Genomic DNA, 14,690 nt, shown 5'->3' with positions numbered 1-14,690 from the left:
AGCTCACACACGGCTGGCTGCTGACGCAGAATAAAGACCAGTCGCGACAGATCCTGAAGTGGGATTTGACCCAGGCTCTTCGTCAAGCGTCCAATCCATCACCACCATCCTGTTCTACCTACAAAGCTACATAATACACTGTAATTCGCAAAATCAAGATGATTTTATCTTTAAGGAGATGAAGCTGATCAACCGTTTAACGCACTATCTGCGAGCAGCGGGGGGAACCTCACGTTGCAGACAGGCTGCCTGTCGCAAACACCACCGTCGCCCCACAGGAGAACGCTCTTGACCGGGACAGGGGCCGTCCCACCGAGAGGAGGGCGCGGGGGGGACCCACGGGCAGGACGCACCTCTGCACGCCGCTCCCCTGCCCCCGCGCCCGGCGACGGCTACCCACGGGCTTCCGCGGCCCGAGCACCGCCCCGCCCCACACACCTGGTCTCCTGGTTGCTGAACTTCTTGGTGACCACCTTGCCCAGCTCCAGCCCGAGGCGGTCCGCCACCCGCTGGGACAGGTCGTGGTGGGAGCTGCCGCTGAACAGCACGATGTTTGGCATGGCGGGGGCGGGAGACACGCCGAGAACGGGCGGGCTGAGGGGAGGGGGTCGGGACTGCGGCGAAGGTGAGAGAGATCGCGGGGACCACGGCGCGGGATCAAATAACCGGGGCGGCGGGCCCGCCCCTCCCGCCGCCGGGAGCGGGGAGGGGCCGGGGGCGGAGGTGGCGGCGGCGGCCGTTAGCCGGTAGCCGTTAGCCGGCTGAGGGGCGTTAAGGGAGGGGCGGTCGTGCCCCCTCCGTCCCTCCTTTCTCCTCCTCCTCCTCTTCTTCCTCATCTCCAAGCACCCTTGCCCAGGTGCGGTCCGTCCCCTTCCCGGGCAGCCAGCTGCCGCCCTGCCTTTGCAGCAGGGTTAGACCGGGCTTCACCTCAGGCGGGCAGAGCTCTGCCTCCGCTTCTCTTTGCACACTTTTGAGAGAGGGACAAACGGAAGATCTTAACGGGGGGTTTGGCTGCCTGTGCAGCTGGGTACGTACGGTTCAGCTGACACTGTCACCTAAAAATGCAATGGCCAAAGACAGGTATAGCTAGGTATATGCGTAGTTAGATACATACCGAATTAGTTCTAGCTACCAGAGCTGTCCTTGAATAACCTGCAGCCGATTCTATGTATATGCCATTCGTTTTCCATTAACATGTTTGTTTTTCTTGATTGTTGCTTAGAAATAGGCTCATGTACAAACTACTCTCAGAAAATTGAACACAGGCAAAAAGGTCTTAGCTTTCAGGTAATACAGTTTTAGCTCATATGTATAAAAATAAATAAATTGCATTGGATAGCTGTCTTTAGAACCGCCTCAGTTTTCCTGCTTTAAGCAATCCTTTGCTTTGAGGAGCAAGGTCTTGAAGATATGTTTGATAATGCTCCACCAGTGACATTATTCATGACCAGATAAACCCCAGTGTTGCAGAGTTCATCTCTACAGACAGTTTTAGAGCTGGTCAAAACTCCTACCAAAGTCATTCTTGAAATGAATACTGGATTTTTGATTAAATGGAATTACTGCAAAGAAATGTTGGGGTTTTTTTCTAGTAAGGAACGTTCTCCATCAGAATAAATCCAGAAAGAACAAACATATGTCCTAAATATTTTAACCAACAGCTGAGTTAGTAAATGGTTTGGGCTAAGGAGTTAGGGGTTAGCAGTTTGGGTTGCTTGTGTTACCATTCTCTGTGGTCTGAGTCATCCAGCCAGATAGTTCCACAAATCATGGACACTTCTTGCTAAGTATTGCATCGTTGCAGAGGCGATATAAACAGGGGACACAACTTATGGACAAGAATGGGAACAAGAAGTGTTGTGACTTACCACAGCATAATTTCAGAATCTATTTCAGTGTTGGACACATTGCCAAAGCCTTAACGTATGAGGCCCGTTTATATGCCACACTCACCCTTTTGCCCTTTTTGTATTTTCTCCATATGTAATTCAAAAGAAATGTGTTTAACAGTCAGCACTGTAGGCTCATAACAGCATCTGAAAGTCAAGCTTGTGCTTCTTCCAGTTCATACATCTTCTCCGACAACTAATTTTGTAGGCTACATTTTGTTCTGAGCCACTTGCAACTCTGAGTTTTGCCAGCTGTCCTGATTTCACTGTGATTTTTAATATTGGTTATTTTAAAATCTTTAGCTTCTGTGACAGGGGACCTCAGCTTCCATTAAGACTGCAGGTTTCAAATCTGTGAAAAAGAAAACTTGCTGATACAACCTCAGGATTATCAGAACTAAAAGCAGTGCTAGACAGAAAGGGGTAATTTAATGTCAAAATAATGTAATGAAGGAAAACCATACTTCACTGTGGACTCAAAACAACACCAGAACGTTTTAAATAATCTGCAGAAGATCAGAAGACAACTTGGGCTGCCAAGAGGTTTTTTTATATATGTTTGGCAGCACTGAGCCCTATAATGAACTAGCTCACTTGGTGGATGTCTTGACCTGCTCTCTTTTTTCCCCAAAGTATCCAGTTAAAACTTTTGTCCTCACATGCAGTTTAGTATATATTCCTCTGTTTTCTCTATGGCTTAGCGGGATACCCAGACAATTCTTTCCAGCCCACTAAGACTTTTGTGGCCAACGGCTAATTAGTCTTTATCCTGTAGCTACACTATAGAAACTGCAGGCATTAAAATTAGTTGTGGAGGCTGACATACAAAGGAAATAGTGCTGATTGACATACAAAGTATGATTATCTTTCCTTTGGCTGTGATAGACTGAAATAGCGGACCAGAAATCAGAAGTTTGTGTCATCACCACTTGAAGCTTTGCACTTTTCTAGAGAAAAGAAATTAAAAATATATCACTATTTCCACTCTTTCTCTTTTGATTAAATGAGAACAATAAGGGAACTACCTGCCTGACAGCAGAAAGTAAAACTTTCAACAGGAAATTGTTCTCTTCCTTTTATCATCACATTGTAATGAAAGTATTGGTCAGTTTAGCCAGCACAAAGACTGCAACAATTAGTAGTCAGCTGGACCAGAGAAAGCATATGGAATTCTGCTCCTGCAACAGAAAGCAGAAGCAGAAAATGGGCTACAAAGAGACTCTGATTTATATAAACTTGAAAAATGTTCGCCCATCTTGGTTTCATTCCAGTGCACGGTTTTGCAAATCTTACCATATAGCTCACTCTATGACCCTCCTTACAGTTCCCATACTAAAAATTGTTACACCCTGAAAAAAAGTCACTCAGAGTAACCCAGGGCTTTTGTAGTTTTTGTATCAGAATGACTTCTGACTGTTTTTTTTTTCTTCCAAAGTACAAAATGTCTTTATGGGGGACTATCTGTTGGGGAAAATCCCCAGCTTTTTAAAAGAACTGACAAAATCCCTGTTGGGTCTCTGGAAATACAATCTGAATATCAAGCTATTTCATTCCTTCTTTTCACAGCCATAATTTGCAAAAGACTCCATTGACCAATTGCTGCCCTCAGTTATAGCATTTAGTTGTAAAATGTTAGCAAATCATGGCTCTGGTCTCAAAAGAGTTGATAATGAAAAATCTGAGATTTAAAATAGTTGCAGGCTATTTTTATTTGTTGTGTGTATTTTTAACTATTAGTGTACATTTGGGTCGTGATTTCAAGATTTTCTCAGAATCTCCCTTAAAAAAAATGAAAACTAATATTTGTCTCTAATCACTTGTCTCCAAGGGCTCTGGCATGAAGAACAAACGGCAAATATTGGAGGCCTTGATATGGAATAGCAGCAGCTGACAGCATTACAGTCATATCTGTCCAAACGTATTATCTCTGCATTTTGAGACCTGTGATTCTATTGTCCTCAAATGCTGATCTGGTTCTTCCAAAGCTTGTTCTATCCTGCAAGTATGAAAACATAAAAAGTTGTTAAATGAATAATGCTACTGAGAAAGCATAAAGTTTTGTCAGAAGACCCCTATAGTTGTTCCTAGCACCTGATGACTTAGCATGTTCTTCATGATCTTGGCCACCTGCTGCTCCCAAATTGCTCTCAATGTTCCCAGCTTCCACATAGCTCCAGTCATCTCCCTCCCAGCTGTCTTCCAAATCCCCACTGCCTCCCTGCTTTACCGTATGGCTTCCAATTTCTGTGATTGTTTCTAATGTTACCTCTGGATATTCTGTGAACGCAGAATGTTTCAGCTGCTGATTCTCTTTCAGATCCACAGATCCATGGTACACTATTCAGCTGCTATTGAAATCTCTTTGATCACTTAGCTCCACTTCCTTTGTCAGCAGATACAGCTCCTACTGCTTCACCTACTTTATTCTGTAAAAAAGCTTATTGCCCGTCTTACATTTATTCTGAGGGAAGATGCTAAGCCAAACAGCTTTCATAAATTTCTCCTAATGCACATCATAATACACCTTTCTCAGCTCTAATCATCATCTAACAAGTGGCACCTTATACAATGCATGATCAATGGAGAAAAAGACATTTCAAACTGCAAGTTATAGAAACTTACCTGTTCACTGTATGCTTTGTTATCAGGACATTTTCACATCAATGGCCTAGACTGTTCTTAGCCCCCTACTTATCTCCATAGTGATGTTCTCTTCTTCTCTAACAGATTTTCTCTTAAACTACCTTTAACTGAGCAACAGAAAATGTCTTTTGGTGCTGAGAAATCTGGGAAACTTGTCACTATTTTTCCAGTCTGAGCTTTGATGGCTACATTTCAACTGCAGTAAGCAATTATTTAATTATTCTTGTAGTTATGGCAGGTTACCAAACTTATGTGTATATGCCACCTCATAATGCTGCAGTTTTCCCACACAGCTTACAAAGTACCTTTCAGGATTCTCATATCTATAAAGGTAATATCTGGGATATGTGGCTTGTCCTGAGCATGAATTTTCTGCCACAAAACAGTAGCGAAAATGATCTACTGAAAGTATTTTGTAGGCATTGAAGGTATTGCTATGGAGGAAAGGGCCAGACTAGGTGATTTCTTAAGATCCTTTATAAATCTTTTTTTCTGTAGTGCTTGCATTATTCTAGATTTTGTCACTGCCGGGAGTTTCTTGTAGGTTTCACAATAATATAATGCTTCAGCACTCACACTTTTTCCGTATTAACTCATCGTACAGTCATGACTTGTGCTTGTACGTCAACACTCCTGTTGGACTATAAGTACTGGCATTTATGTCCATTATGGAAGTGTTTTGAAGATCGGCTAAGTTAAAATTTTTTTTTTCATTTGTGGTTTTTTCTTCTGTAGTAAATGATGAGTTGACTTTGAGTGACCCAGGCATGGGGAAAAAAAAATTCTAAATGATCAAGAACAGTCATGTATTAAAATCTTGTTGTCCAGCCAGCTTTGTTACACATTTGATTCCTTCTCAAGATGAGGTCTCAGTTCCTTAAGTTTCTGTTGCAGCTTATCCCTGTTAGGAAGCTCCAAGTTGAAGAAAGTAATTTACTTAATAGGAAGCAATCTGATTCCCTTTGGTTTGTCCTCACAGTTTAGACTGGGATCCTTCTTCAGTTTGGGTTTCCCAATGAATCATGAAATATTTTAATTTTTGCACAAAGATTTAGTTCCTACTACTAGGTCATTTCTCAACTTGTTCTAGGAAAACAATCATATGATGGTTTAATTCCTTTCTTGTTTCAAATCTTTTTTTCAATTGTTTACAGAGCTTTCGGTTTCTACAATACCTCTTATTTTAATTCATTTTCACTGTTTTTTGTATCTTTTTTCGTGGTTTTTTTTTGTTTGTTTGTTTCACTGTTTTTTCCTTTCTGCCATGATTTTGCCCACTTGTGCTCCCAAGGAACACTAGCTCATAATCTTCATCCTTGAAAACTGCATCTCACCTCTAGTACCAGGGCTTTTACCTCTGCTTCCACCAGTTAGTCAACCACCAGTTTTCAGCATCTTCTGTGTTACTGCTTGCATGAGTAAATAATGGCAAGGCAGCAGACTAATCCTGGAATCCTGTATTTCTTTGTAAGTCTGTACATAAACGGGATTGCTGTTGCTTCACAGAACACAAGCTCTGGGGACTGCACTATTGAACAAAGGAAGCATATCAGTGCCAAACAGGTGGAAAGAGCAGATCAATATATATCATCCATTCAGATATCAGAGGCAAAAGCCCAAAACTGCCCAGAAGACCATTTTCTACCCTTTTAAAAATAGCCTAGTTCAAGATAAAAGATCAAAGATTTCGGTGGCTTTTGCAAGACTAAAGCTTGTGCATTCTGCTTCAGGCTAATCTAGAAAGTTTTAGCTTGTCTTCTATGCATCTTGTTTCTAAGTCTGGGCAGCCATAGGGCTCCAGCTTAGCCTGCAAGTCTGTTTATTCTCTACTCTAATCATCTACTAAATCAACACATCATCATCCTGTGTCTCAATTCTGTCAAATCACATTTTCCAAAAGAAAACCATTCTGCATGGACGTTTTTGACTGGCAAAAGATAAGGATAGAGAATCAAACAAGAGAAGAGAAGAGATCGCGATATGAGACTGCGGTCTTTCACATCGTGCTTTCACAACCACAGGCATTTGCTTTTGGCTGTAGTCCGAGGTGGAATGTCAGATCTCTCTGTCAGATTTGGCCTGACCCAGTATAGCCTTTGTCGTGTTGTTATGTTCCTGTGTTCCGACAGCACAGAAATCCAGGGTGTCAAGTCAAACTAAGGAAAAATCTCCCTGAAAGCAGACAGCCCCTAGTCTATTGCAGGGTAGATTGCTGTGATGTCTGGGATACTCATTCTCCTAACATTATTGTACTACTGCTACTTCAAAAGCAAGATAATATATTCAGATTACATAGACTTTCCATCAGCTTTGTGAAAACTCACTAAGGGAAGCTTTTAACAGCTCTCTCCTTCTTTCTCTGGCTGTGGTTATGCAGTGAGACCCAAGAAGACTTCGTTGCTTCCACATCTGAGTGAATATTCCATGTTAGGACAAGATATGCACGTGGACCATTAATTAGCAACTACCTCTTGATAGAAAAACCCAAGCACACCGAAAGGAAGAGATCTGAAGTCCTCAAAAAACAAACCAGGACTGAAAGAGAGCCCATCGATTACTGAGTCAAAACTTCCTTTCCCCTTCCTGTTCCCACAGTATAATTGCTATAAATGCTGCTAGTTATATAAGAAACGGACATAGAATCTTCATGTAACACCAGACAAAAATATTAAAAGATTAACAAAGTAGAACAGAAATAAAAATCAGTAAAAATAATTTTTCTGAATCTGAAATGATTAAGTATCCCTACAACTTTGTTACCCTCACAAAAAAAATTATAGAGATACACCAAATTCAAATTATGCTATTTTCCTTGATATTCAAAAAAGTCCTCTACGGTAGCTTCTTTAAACCTTTTGCAATATTTGGGGAAAACAAAAAAACAAAGCAAAACAAAAAACCAAAGCAAACAGAAGGTACTTTTTACCTACCTATGTATTCTTTCCAATTGACAAGTATTTAGACTTAGTATTGAAATTCTAACTAAGCACTTGAAGAACGTCAGTCAACTTCACCGTAGTGTTACTGTTTCAGACAGTTGCAAAAGGTGTGCGTTTTTTTCAGAACTGATGTAAGAAGTATTTTCTTCACTAGATAAAGACAGGCGTGCAAATCAATTTTCACTAACACCGACATAACAAGTACCAAGAAATAAAAACGACATGAAACGTAACAAGACTTGGTAGCCCTAATCCACCTTAAGTCACTCCACCTTCAAAATGTTTCTTCCTGTTGCCACTCTTCATATACAAATCAAACAAAATCAAAGCTTTATCACTAATATTTTGTTCTTTTTGATTATTCCAGGCTGATTTCAATGACAGCTTCAATAGTTATGATCAGGATTGGACGCACCGGGTTTTACTTCATTCTTACTCCATTTCTCCACTGGAGAAATTACAGTGGCTTGTGTTAATTAGCTTCATTCTCATTAAAAATAAATTCTTTCATCCCACACAATCAGGTGCAAACTTATGAAGTGGAAGAAAGGAGAGTGAGAGATCAATAGACACAAGCACTGACTGCTGTGGTGCTTGCATTCCTGAGTTCTGTAAAGTAGCAACTGCCCTGGGCCCGCTGAGACTGCCTGTTGGTCTGCTGACCTCCTAAGTGAAAGGGCCATGGGCTTGTAAGGATGAAATATATGTAGAGAACATTTCTATTTTAAAGTAGACCTACTTAAGTGTTGAATGTGATATCACAATTGCTACAAGACACGGATTTTTTTAAAAAAATTAATACCTGATCAAAAAGAAGTTATTAAAACAGACTTAAAAATACAGCAGCTATTCCTACACAGCTTGGAAACTACAACTGAATACATTTGCTTCCCACTCTAAAGGTTTCCTCCGAGATTACAAGGAACTAGACACGTTCAAGTGTATATCCATAAGTTTGACTTTGCAAAAGCTGAAAGCATTGGTCATACAGGTCCAAAAAACATGCCTACATCAGTGAGGTCTTGCAAAGACTTTTGATACTTTAGCATCCTAAAAAATATGGAGCCTTTACCCGAAAAACAACACAAAGAAAAAAGTTAGAAATGGGAAAAAAAAGTATATGTATACAAACGTGCTTCAAACCATCTACCCATTAATGTTCACTTCAATTATGAGGCTAAGCGGAGAGGCATAAATACTGAAGAGGTACAATATGTTGGTGCATATTTCTTTCTGAAACAATATTAAGACATTATAAATTTCTCAGTAGTTTTGTTTCAACATAAGGGTATAATAATAAGAGATCCTAAAAGTACTACATGGGTTTGTTTTCTGATCTTGTCTCGTATCTTGACTCCAAATTACTCAAGAAGCTCTACACTAATATTCTATGAAGCATATCAATGAATAAAATTACTCATTGATAAAATACATAATAATGCATCGGTTGAGGAATTGGATGATTTGGATGAAGGTTAAAGCTGCGTATGTGTACATACTTGTTGCCTTGTGTTCAAGGTCCATTTTCATCAAACTGTTCTCCAGGGTTCATGTATTATTTATATCAAAAGAGGACTCTGTATTTTCAAATCTTATTTAAAATTTTTAAATCTTTTTTAAAATCTTCAAATCTTTTAATTTTTCCCTCTGCAAGTCCTATAAGCTTGTTTCCCATTTCTTGCTTATCTTTATGGAACTGTCTCTCAAAGGAAAAGGAAAATAACGTACGTATGTGGTTATAAAGAAATAAAGAAAAAATCTCAGGCCATTTCATGCTGAGACGAAATTCACAGTAACAGAGATCTCCTGGGCTCTTTAAGAAGTAAAACAGTAAAATATCCATGCTCTGCTCCTTTATCTATCTTGCTCCCATATTCCTCTTGAGTAGCTATGTTGGAACCTCCACAGCTCTCCATAAATTCTATTATTATACCCAGGGACACAATTGCAGCATAGCTTTTGCCAGTGGATACGCCAGTGCTAACAAAGGGGCAAGGTTTCTCTCTCGGTAGGAAGGGTGAAGTTAAATTATTTCCACAAGCAAATATTCTGTATCAGGAAAGGTGAAGTTAAATTATTTCCATGAGCAAATATTCTGTATCGGTAGCCTTGGTAATCTAGTGGCAACGACATAACATTTAGCTTTGTTAGAAAAGCAAAAAGGACATTTGCTGCTTAAAACGCACAACTGTATAGAACAGATGGCTGTTACAGCAGCATATACAGCCTGAATCCTCACCTCCTGTTTGCACAGGCCACTATTTCCCCTACTGTTCTGGGGATACTGATGAATCCTGTATATCAGGGGACTGAGAAAGAAGGAGAGGTCATAAGAGCGAGAGAACAGCTAAAAATAGGGTGGGGGAGGGAGAAGAGGGTTTCCTCCCCCTGCTCCTCGACAGGCCTTCTGAAGTCTCTACAACATTCCGACATCCCACTTATCCTGACCTAAATATTCTCTTCTGTCTATCCCCTAACATGTTAACACCCCAAAACTTCCTAAATCCCATGGCTTGACCAGCCTTCCCAGACTCCAGAACACCACTGACATTTGCCAGCCTTCCCCTTATGCTTCCTTTTAGCACTCCAGACCCTTTCTGCCAGCTCGCACAAAACTGCATTTCACCTACTTGCTGTGAAAGAAACTGTGAGCCAGCTCTTGGTCTGACTTGCTATATGGAGGAATAAGACCCATATTCAGTGCAGTGCTATAAAATCCTTCTGTGCCAAAGTTTGAAGATGATCTTTATTTGGTGATAAAGTTCAGTTGCTTCTGTTTAACCTGACACGTCTCTCTGTAGAACTCCGTTCACAGATTTACCATGTCTGAAACACTGTAACACTTAAAAGTACTATTTTCAATAACTTTTCGTCTTTTCCCAGTGAAAAGTCAACACGACCTATATTTAAAACTGCACAGAATGCATAATTTCAAATAGTTAAATCATTAAACGTTAATCAAGTGCTGTTCAACTAAGCTCTGAGGTGTTGTGAACTCTCAGTCCCCCTTTGAGATATCGGTATTATAATCATCAGAAGATCTGAAGTTAATTCCAGCGTTGTGTCTTGGAACCTCTTTTGATCATTGGTTAACTAAGACTCCTTAGCCATGGGTAGAAAGAGATAAACTTCAATAAGCCCAGTCAAACCATGGCCACCATTACCACTAGGAAAAGGTAAAGGTAGAAGTTAGGGCTGTCATGGCTAAAAGGTCCTTTTGACTGGGAAAGATATATAGATGTGCCCAGTTGACTAAGGAGAAAAAATGCAAGACAGTGGAAATACTGTTAAGGTTCATGTTAAGAATGTATATACCGTCTGCGAAGCCAAGAAGAAATCAGATGCAGGCTTCTTTAACCTCAAACATCTACAAAAATCAGGAAGAGGAGGGATTTTTCAAACTGTCAGCAGAAGCCTATGAAAGACTTCTAATGCTACATGAAGTCTTCAATTCTATTAGAAAAAGCAAATGTAGATGATAAAGCAATCTTATATACTAGTGAATGACACACGTCCAAGAATTTTCCTTTGCACCAAGGGAAAGTAGCATGTAATTAAGTAAAATCTCTTAGCTTCCAAGTCAGTGTCGGCATGCAAACTGCCTGTTGGTAAGGACCCCCGGAATGATGATCTGCCAAACTGCCCCAAAGAAGTATTTGGGGAAAATGCTAGCTGGAAGGGCCACGCTCACACCAGGGCACAGTTCAACAGTTTGTTAGCATAAAGGATCATGCTCTAAAGGTCAGCAGTACTCTCAGGCACGCTGAAATCTCCTAGTATAGGCACAGTTATTCCAAGAAGCTCTTATGGTAATGATTTTCTCCCCTGCCCTGTCCCCCCTTCACTTCTCCCCCCCTCCCCAGCCAAGCTAACTAGAAGAAGCAGCTGGTGAAGTAGCTATTTTCAATTTGATTTTCACCAGAAAATGACTGAAAACATAAAGGTGGGAAGCAAGCTTAGTGAAAGTTAATGAAAAGAATTCATTATTGTAAGGAGAGGAAGGAGTCAAAGGATTAGAAGAAAAATACACCAAACTCTAACAAACTCAAGGATCTGGAGATGGTGTCTTCTGGAAACTTAATTTAAATGACAGAAGACTGCCAGGAAAGTAGCAGTAACTGAAAAGGGCTGTAAATGGAGAACAGCAAACCTCTCTGAAGCAAAACAGAAAGCAAAGATAAGAAATCACTGTGGCTGTACCAAGAGTCTTTCAACAAAATGAAAATTAAAGAGAAATCATGCAAGGCACGGATACATCCCTCTGTAAGTATTAACAAATCAATGTAAAGGATTAACACACAGGGATTAAATCAGAAGGGTCAAGGGACATAGCGAGGCGGGGCGGGGGTAAGATACAAGCCCATTTGCTTACCAGGAAAGGAAAACTCCCTTGGAGTTAATTCTGATACTGACAAACTGATTTGCCTATGGAAGTGCCTATATCCACTGACTCTCAAGGAAACCAAGGGTGAAATTAGGCATTTCTGTTCAGTGTTGGGGCTCTGATAGTTCATTTTCAGCGGTTAGAAGGGATTAGTCTACAAAGAAAGAATAGAGAGGAGGCTGGAGACGTAAAGTAGAAAATTCAAATAGTCAAATGTAACCATTCCTAGAAAGTAAAATGCTTTTGACACAGTCTTCCACAGTATCCTTATAGCCAAAATAGTGAGATGTGTACCTCTGGGATGGGTGATAAGCTGGGTGGAATATTGGCTTGCTCACCAGGCTTAGAGGGTTGTGGTCAACTGAACAAAGTTCAGCTGGCAGTTGGTTACCTGCTGCATGCCTGACGGATTGATACTAGAGCTAATATTGTTTCATCTCTTTATTAATAACCTGAACAATAGGACAGAGGTGCACACTCAGGAAGTTCATGAACAATACCAAATTGGAGAGAGTGGTTGATACGCTGGAGGGGAGGCCTGCTATTCAGAGGAACCTCAACTGCCTGTAGAAATGGGCTACCAGGAACCTCATGAACCTCAGCAAAGGCAAATGGCTGGCATGTGGAGAATAATAAGCCCAGGCACCAGTACGTGCTGGGGACTGACCAGCTACAACACAGCTTTGCAGAAGAGGACCTGGGGTTCCTGGTGCTTCCTAAGCTGCATATGAGCCAGGAATGCGCCTGTGGCAAAGGCAGTCAATGGCATCCTGGGCTGCATTAGCAAGAGTATGGCCAGCAAGCCAAGTGTTTCCCTCCTCCTCTGCTCAGCACGCGTGAGACCCCTTCTGGGGTGCTGCGCAGAGCTTTGAACTCCTCGGTATGAGAAAGACACTGACGTGCTGGAGTGCATCCAGCGGAGAGCCACCAGCATGGTTAGAGGGAGGGCACGCATGAGGAAGGGGAGAGGGTGAGACAACTGGGCTGGTTCAGCCCAAAGAAGGGAAGACTGAGGATATTGCTGCTGTCTCCAACCACCTGCTGGGAGGTTACAGAGGTGGTGGAGCCAGGTGCTTTTCAAAGGTGCACAATGACAGGAGGAGAGGCAACGGACACAAGCTGGAACGTGGGGAATTCTGATCATAGACAGGAAAACCCGCTTCACCTTGGGGTGGTCCAACACTGAAACAGGTTGCCCAGAGCAGCTGTGAAATCTGCTTCCTTGGAGAGATTCATAACTCAACAAGACCCTGAGCAACTCAGTCTAATCTGATCTACTTTGAAGATAAGGCTGGACTAGATAAGTCCCAAATGTCCCTTAAAACATACATGATCATATGACTACGAAATGTGCTGATTGCTTTTGAAAGCAATCAGGAGTTGGATCTACTAGATACCTGAGAGGAACCATCCCTTTTCTTTCTCAGAAACTGTTTCCTCTGACAACTATGACCTGCCTGCAGCAGCAACTCAAAATTTTTTCAAACTCTAAGTAGATTTCACATAAAATCATAACATAAAAATGATTCCCTAATTTCCTGGGAAAACCTTGGTATTCCTATGTCCTGATTCCTTCCTACCTTTCAAAACATAACGGCAACAAAAGTGAAGCCATGACAAGCCTAAGACGTAAAAGAGGCAAAACCCACCTTTTCCAGCAGCCTGAAAATTAGACGTCTTCATTGTCACCACTTGAAATAAATCTTGGTCTAAAAGCATCCAGAGGAGTTTCTCTGCTTGAGAGATACCTTTTTGCCACTGTTTTATACTTCATTAGGAATCTTTTACCCATTTGCAATAGTTCCAATCGCCTATACAGCATGGAAGGGTCTCTGTGCTGAGGACTTGGAATTGGTCCATTAATTTAGATTTTCTAGTAATAGAGTTAATGTGGTGAAAGGTGCTTCAGAATTACTGAAATAATGAGCCCCTCTTAACACTGAACTAAAGTACTCCCAAGGCTACACTGGGGACTGGGGGAGAACTTTGTAATACTTATTTGTTCCCTACAGGCTTGCCCAGTTTAAAAAAAACCTCAGACACTTCAGTCCCGCAAACCAAAGGCCATTAGTAAGGGCAGGACAAACCTGCTGCTCAGGTTGGTCTGGTTTCTGTAGTATAAAAATTCTGGCTTTTACCTAGTGCTGACAATTGACAGTAAGACTACAGATAAAAGGACTGATTTTCTTTCTCTAGACCTGAGTATAATTGCTTGTGTACAAGACTTCGCTTCCTGCATCAGGTCTTACACCGTTCCAAAACCTAGTTTTAACTTGTTATTCTTTGTCCTGTTTTTAATGATCAGAACAAAAATAAACTACACATGGTTTTCTTTGGTGTAAGGTGGCTTTTATACTTTTCAGCCCTAGTATTCTTACTGTTTGGCTTAAACATTCTTGTAAAAGGGAGAACATAAACTCTACTTGTAATTTAAGAGAAAACCCATTGTTTGTTATTCAGGAAGAAGCCCACTGAAAGCACTAGGTTGGAAGCGATCACAAGTACAACTGAGTAACAGCACAGTCAGACTTTAATTGCCTTGGGAAGATGGGAGCATTCTAATAGCTGCTCTAAAGATTTTGTATGTCTTCATATTCCCAACTATTCTTCACTTTCACAGCATGTGTGTCTTTTCCTCCATTTTTATCATTTTCCCTTCACATAGTAGCCTGGTGCTCTGTACTCTGATCTGGGTCTGGTCGCAGCTGCGTGCATATTCCATTTCAGTAGCACTCTGTAAGACAGACAGAGAAGCAAGGCAACATGCAATCTTCTTTCATTAAATAAATAATTTGCAACCTGATGCAATGCTTTGGTGATATCTCTGTTTTTCAC

General features: G+C 41.1%; 1 protein-coding gene and 1 long non-coding RNA gene across 4 annotated transcripts in view; one reads left to right on the top strand and one right to left on the bottom strand.

The window, feature by feature from the left end:
* Positions 1 to 655, bottom strand: part of PRPS2 (phosphoribosyl pyrophosphate synthetase 2) — a 30,386-nt gene extending 29,731 nt beyond the window's left edge. For 2 of the 3 annotated variants that reach the window (XM_075095505.1, XM_075095510.1), the window contains exon 1: positions 439 to 655. In XM_075095505.1, coding sequence (XP_074951606.1) covers positions 439 to 560 — 122 coding nt within the window. In that variant the 5' untranslated portion in view covers positions 561 to 655. Of the gene's footprint in view, positions 1 to 205; positions 215 to 438 lie in introns of those variants that run through there. The other variant, XM_075095518.1, reaches the window with a different exon arrangement.
* Positions 599 to 14,644, top strand: LOC142058409 (uncharacterized). The gene is made up of 4 exons (XR_012660965.1): positions 599 to 1,027; positions 3,718 to 4,733; positions 6,910 to 11,734; positions 12,319 to 14,644. It is a non-coding gene; the product is annotated as an uncharacterized LOC142058409 (long non-coding RNA).
* Positions 14,645 to 14,690: the final 46 nt, after the last annotated feature.

This window comes from Phalacrocorax aristotelis, chromosome 1, assembly GCF_949628215.1.
Source record: "Phalacrocorax aristotelis chromosome 1, bGulAri2.1, whole genome shotgun sequence".
Classification (NCBI taxonomy): domain Eukaryota; kingdom Metazoa; phylum Chordata; class Aves; order Suliformes; family Phalacrocoracidae; genus Phalacrocorax; species Phalacrocorax aristotelis.
Note: the sequence above shows the minus strand (reverse complement) of the source record. Positions and strands in the feature narration are given on the sequence as shown.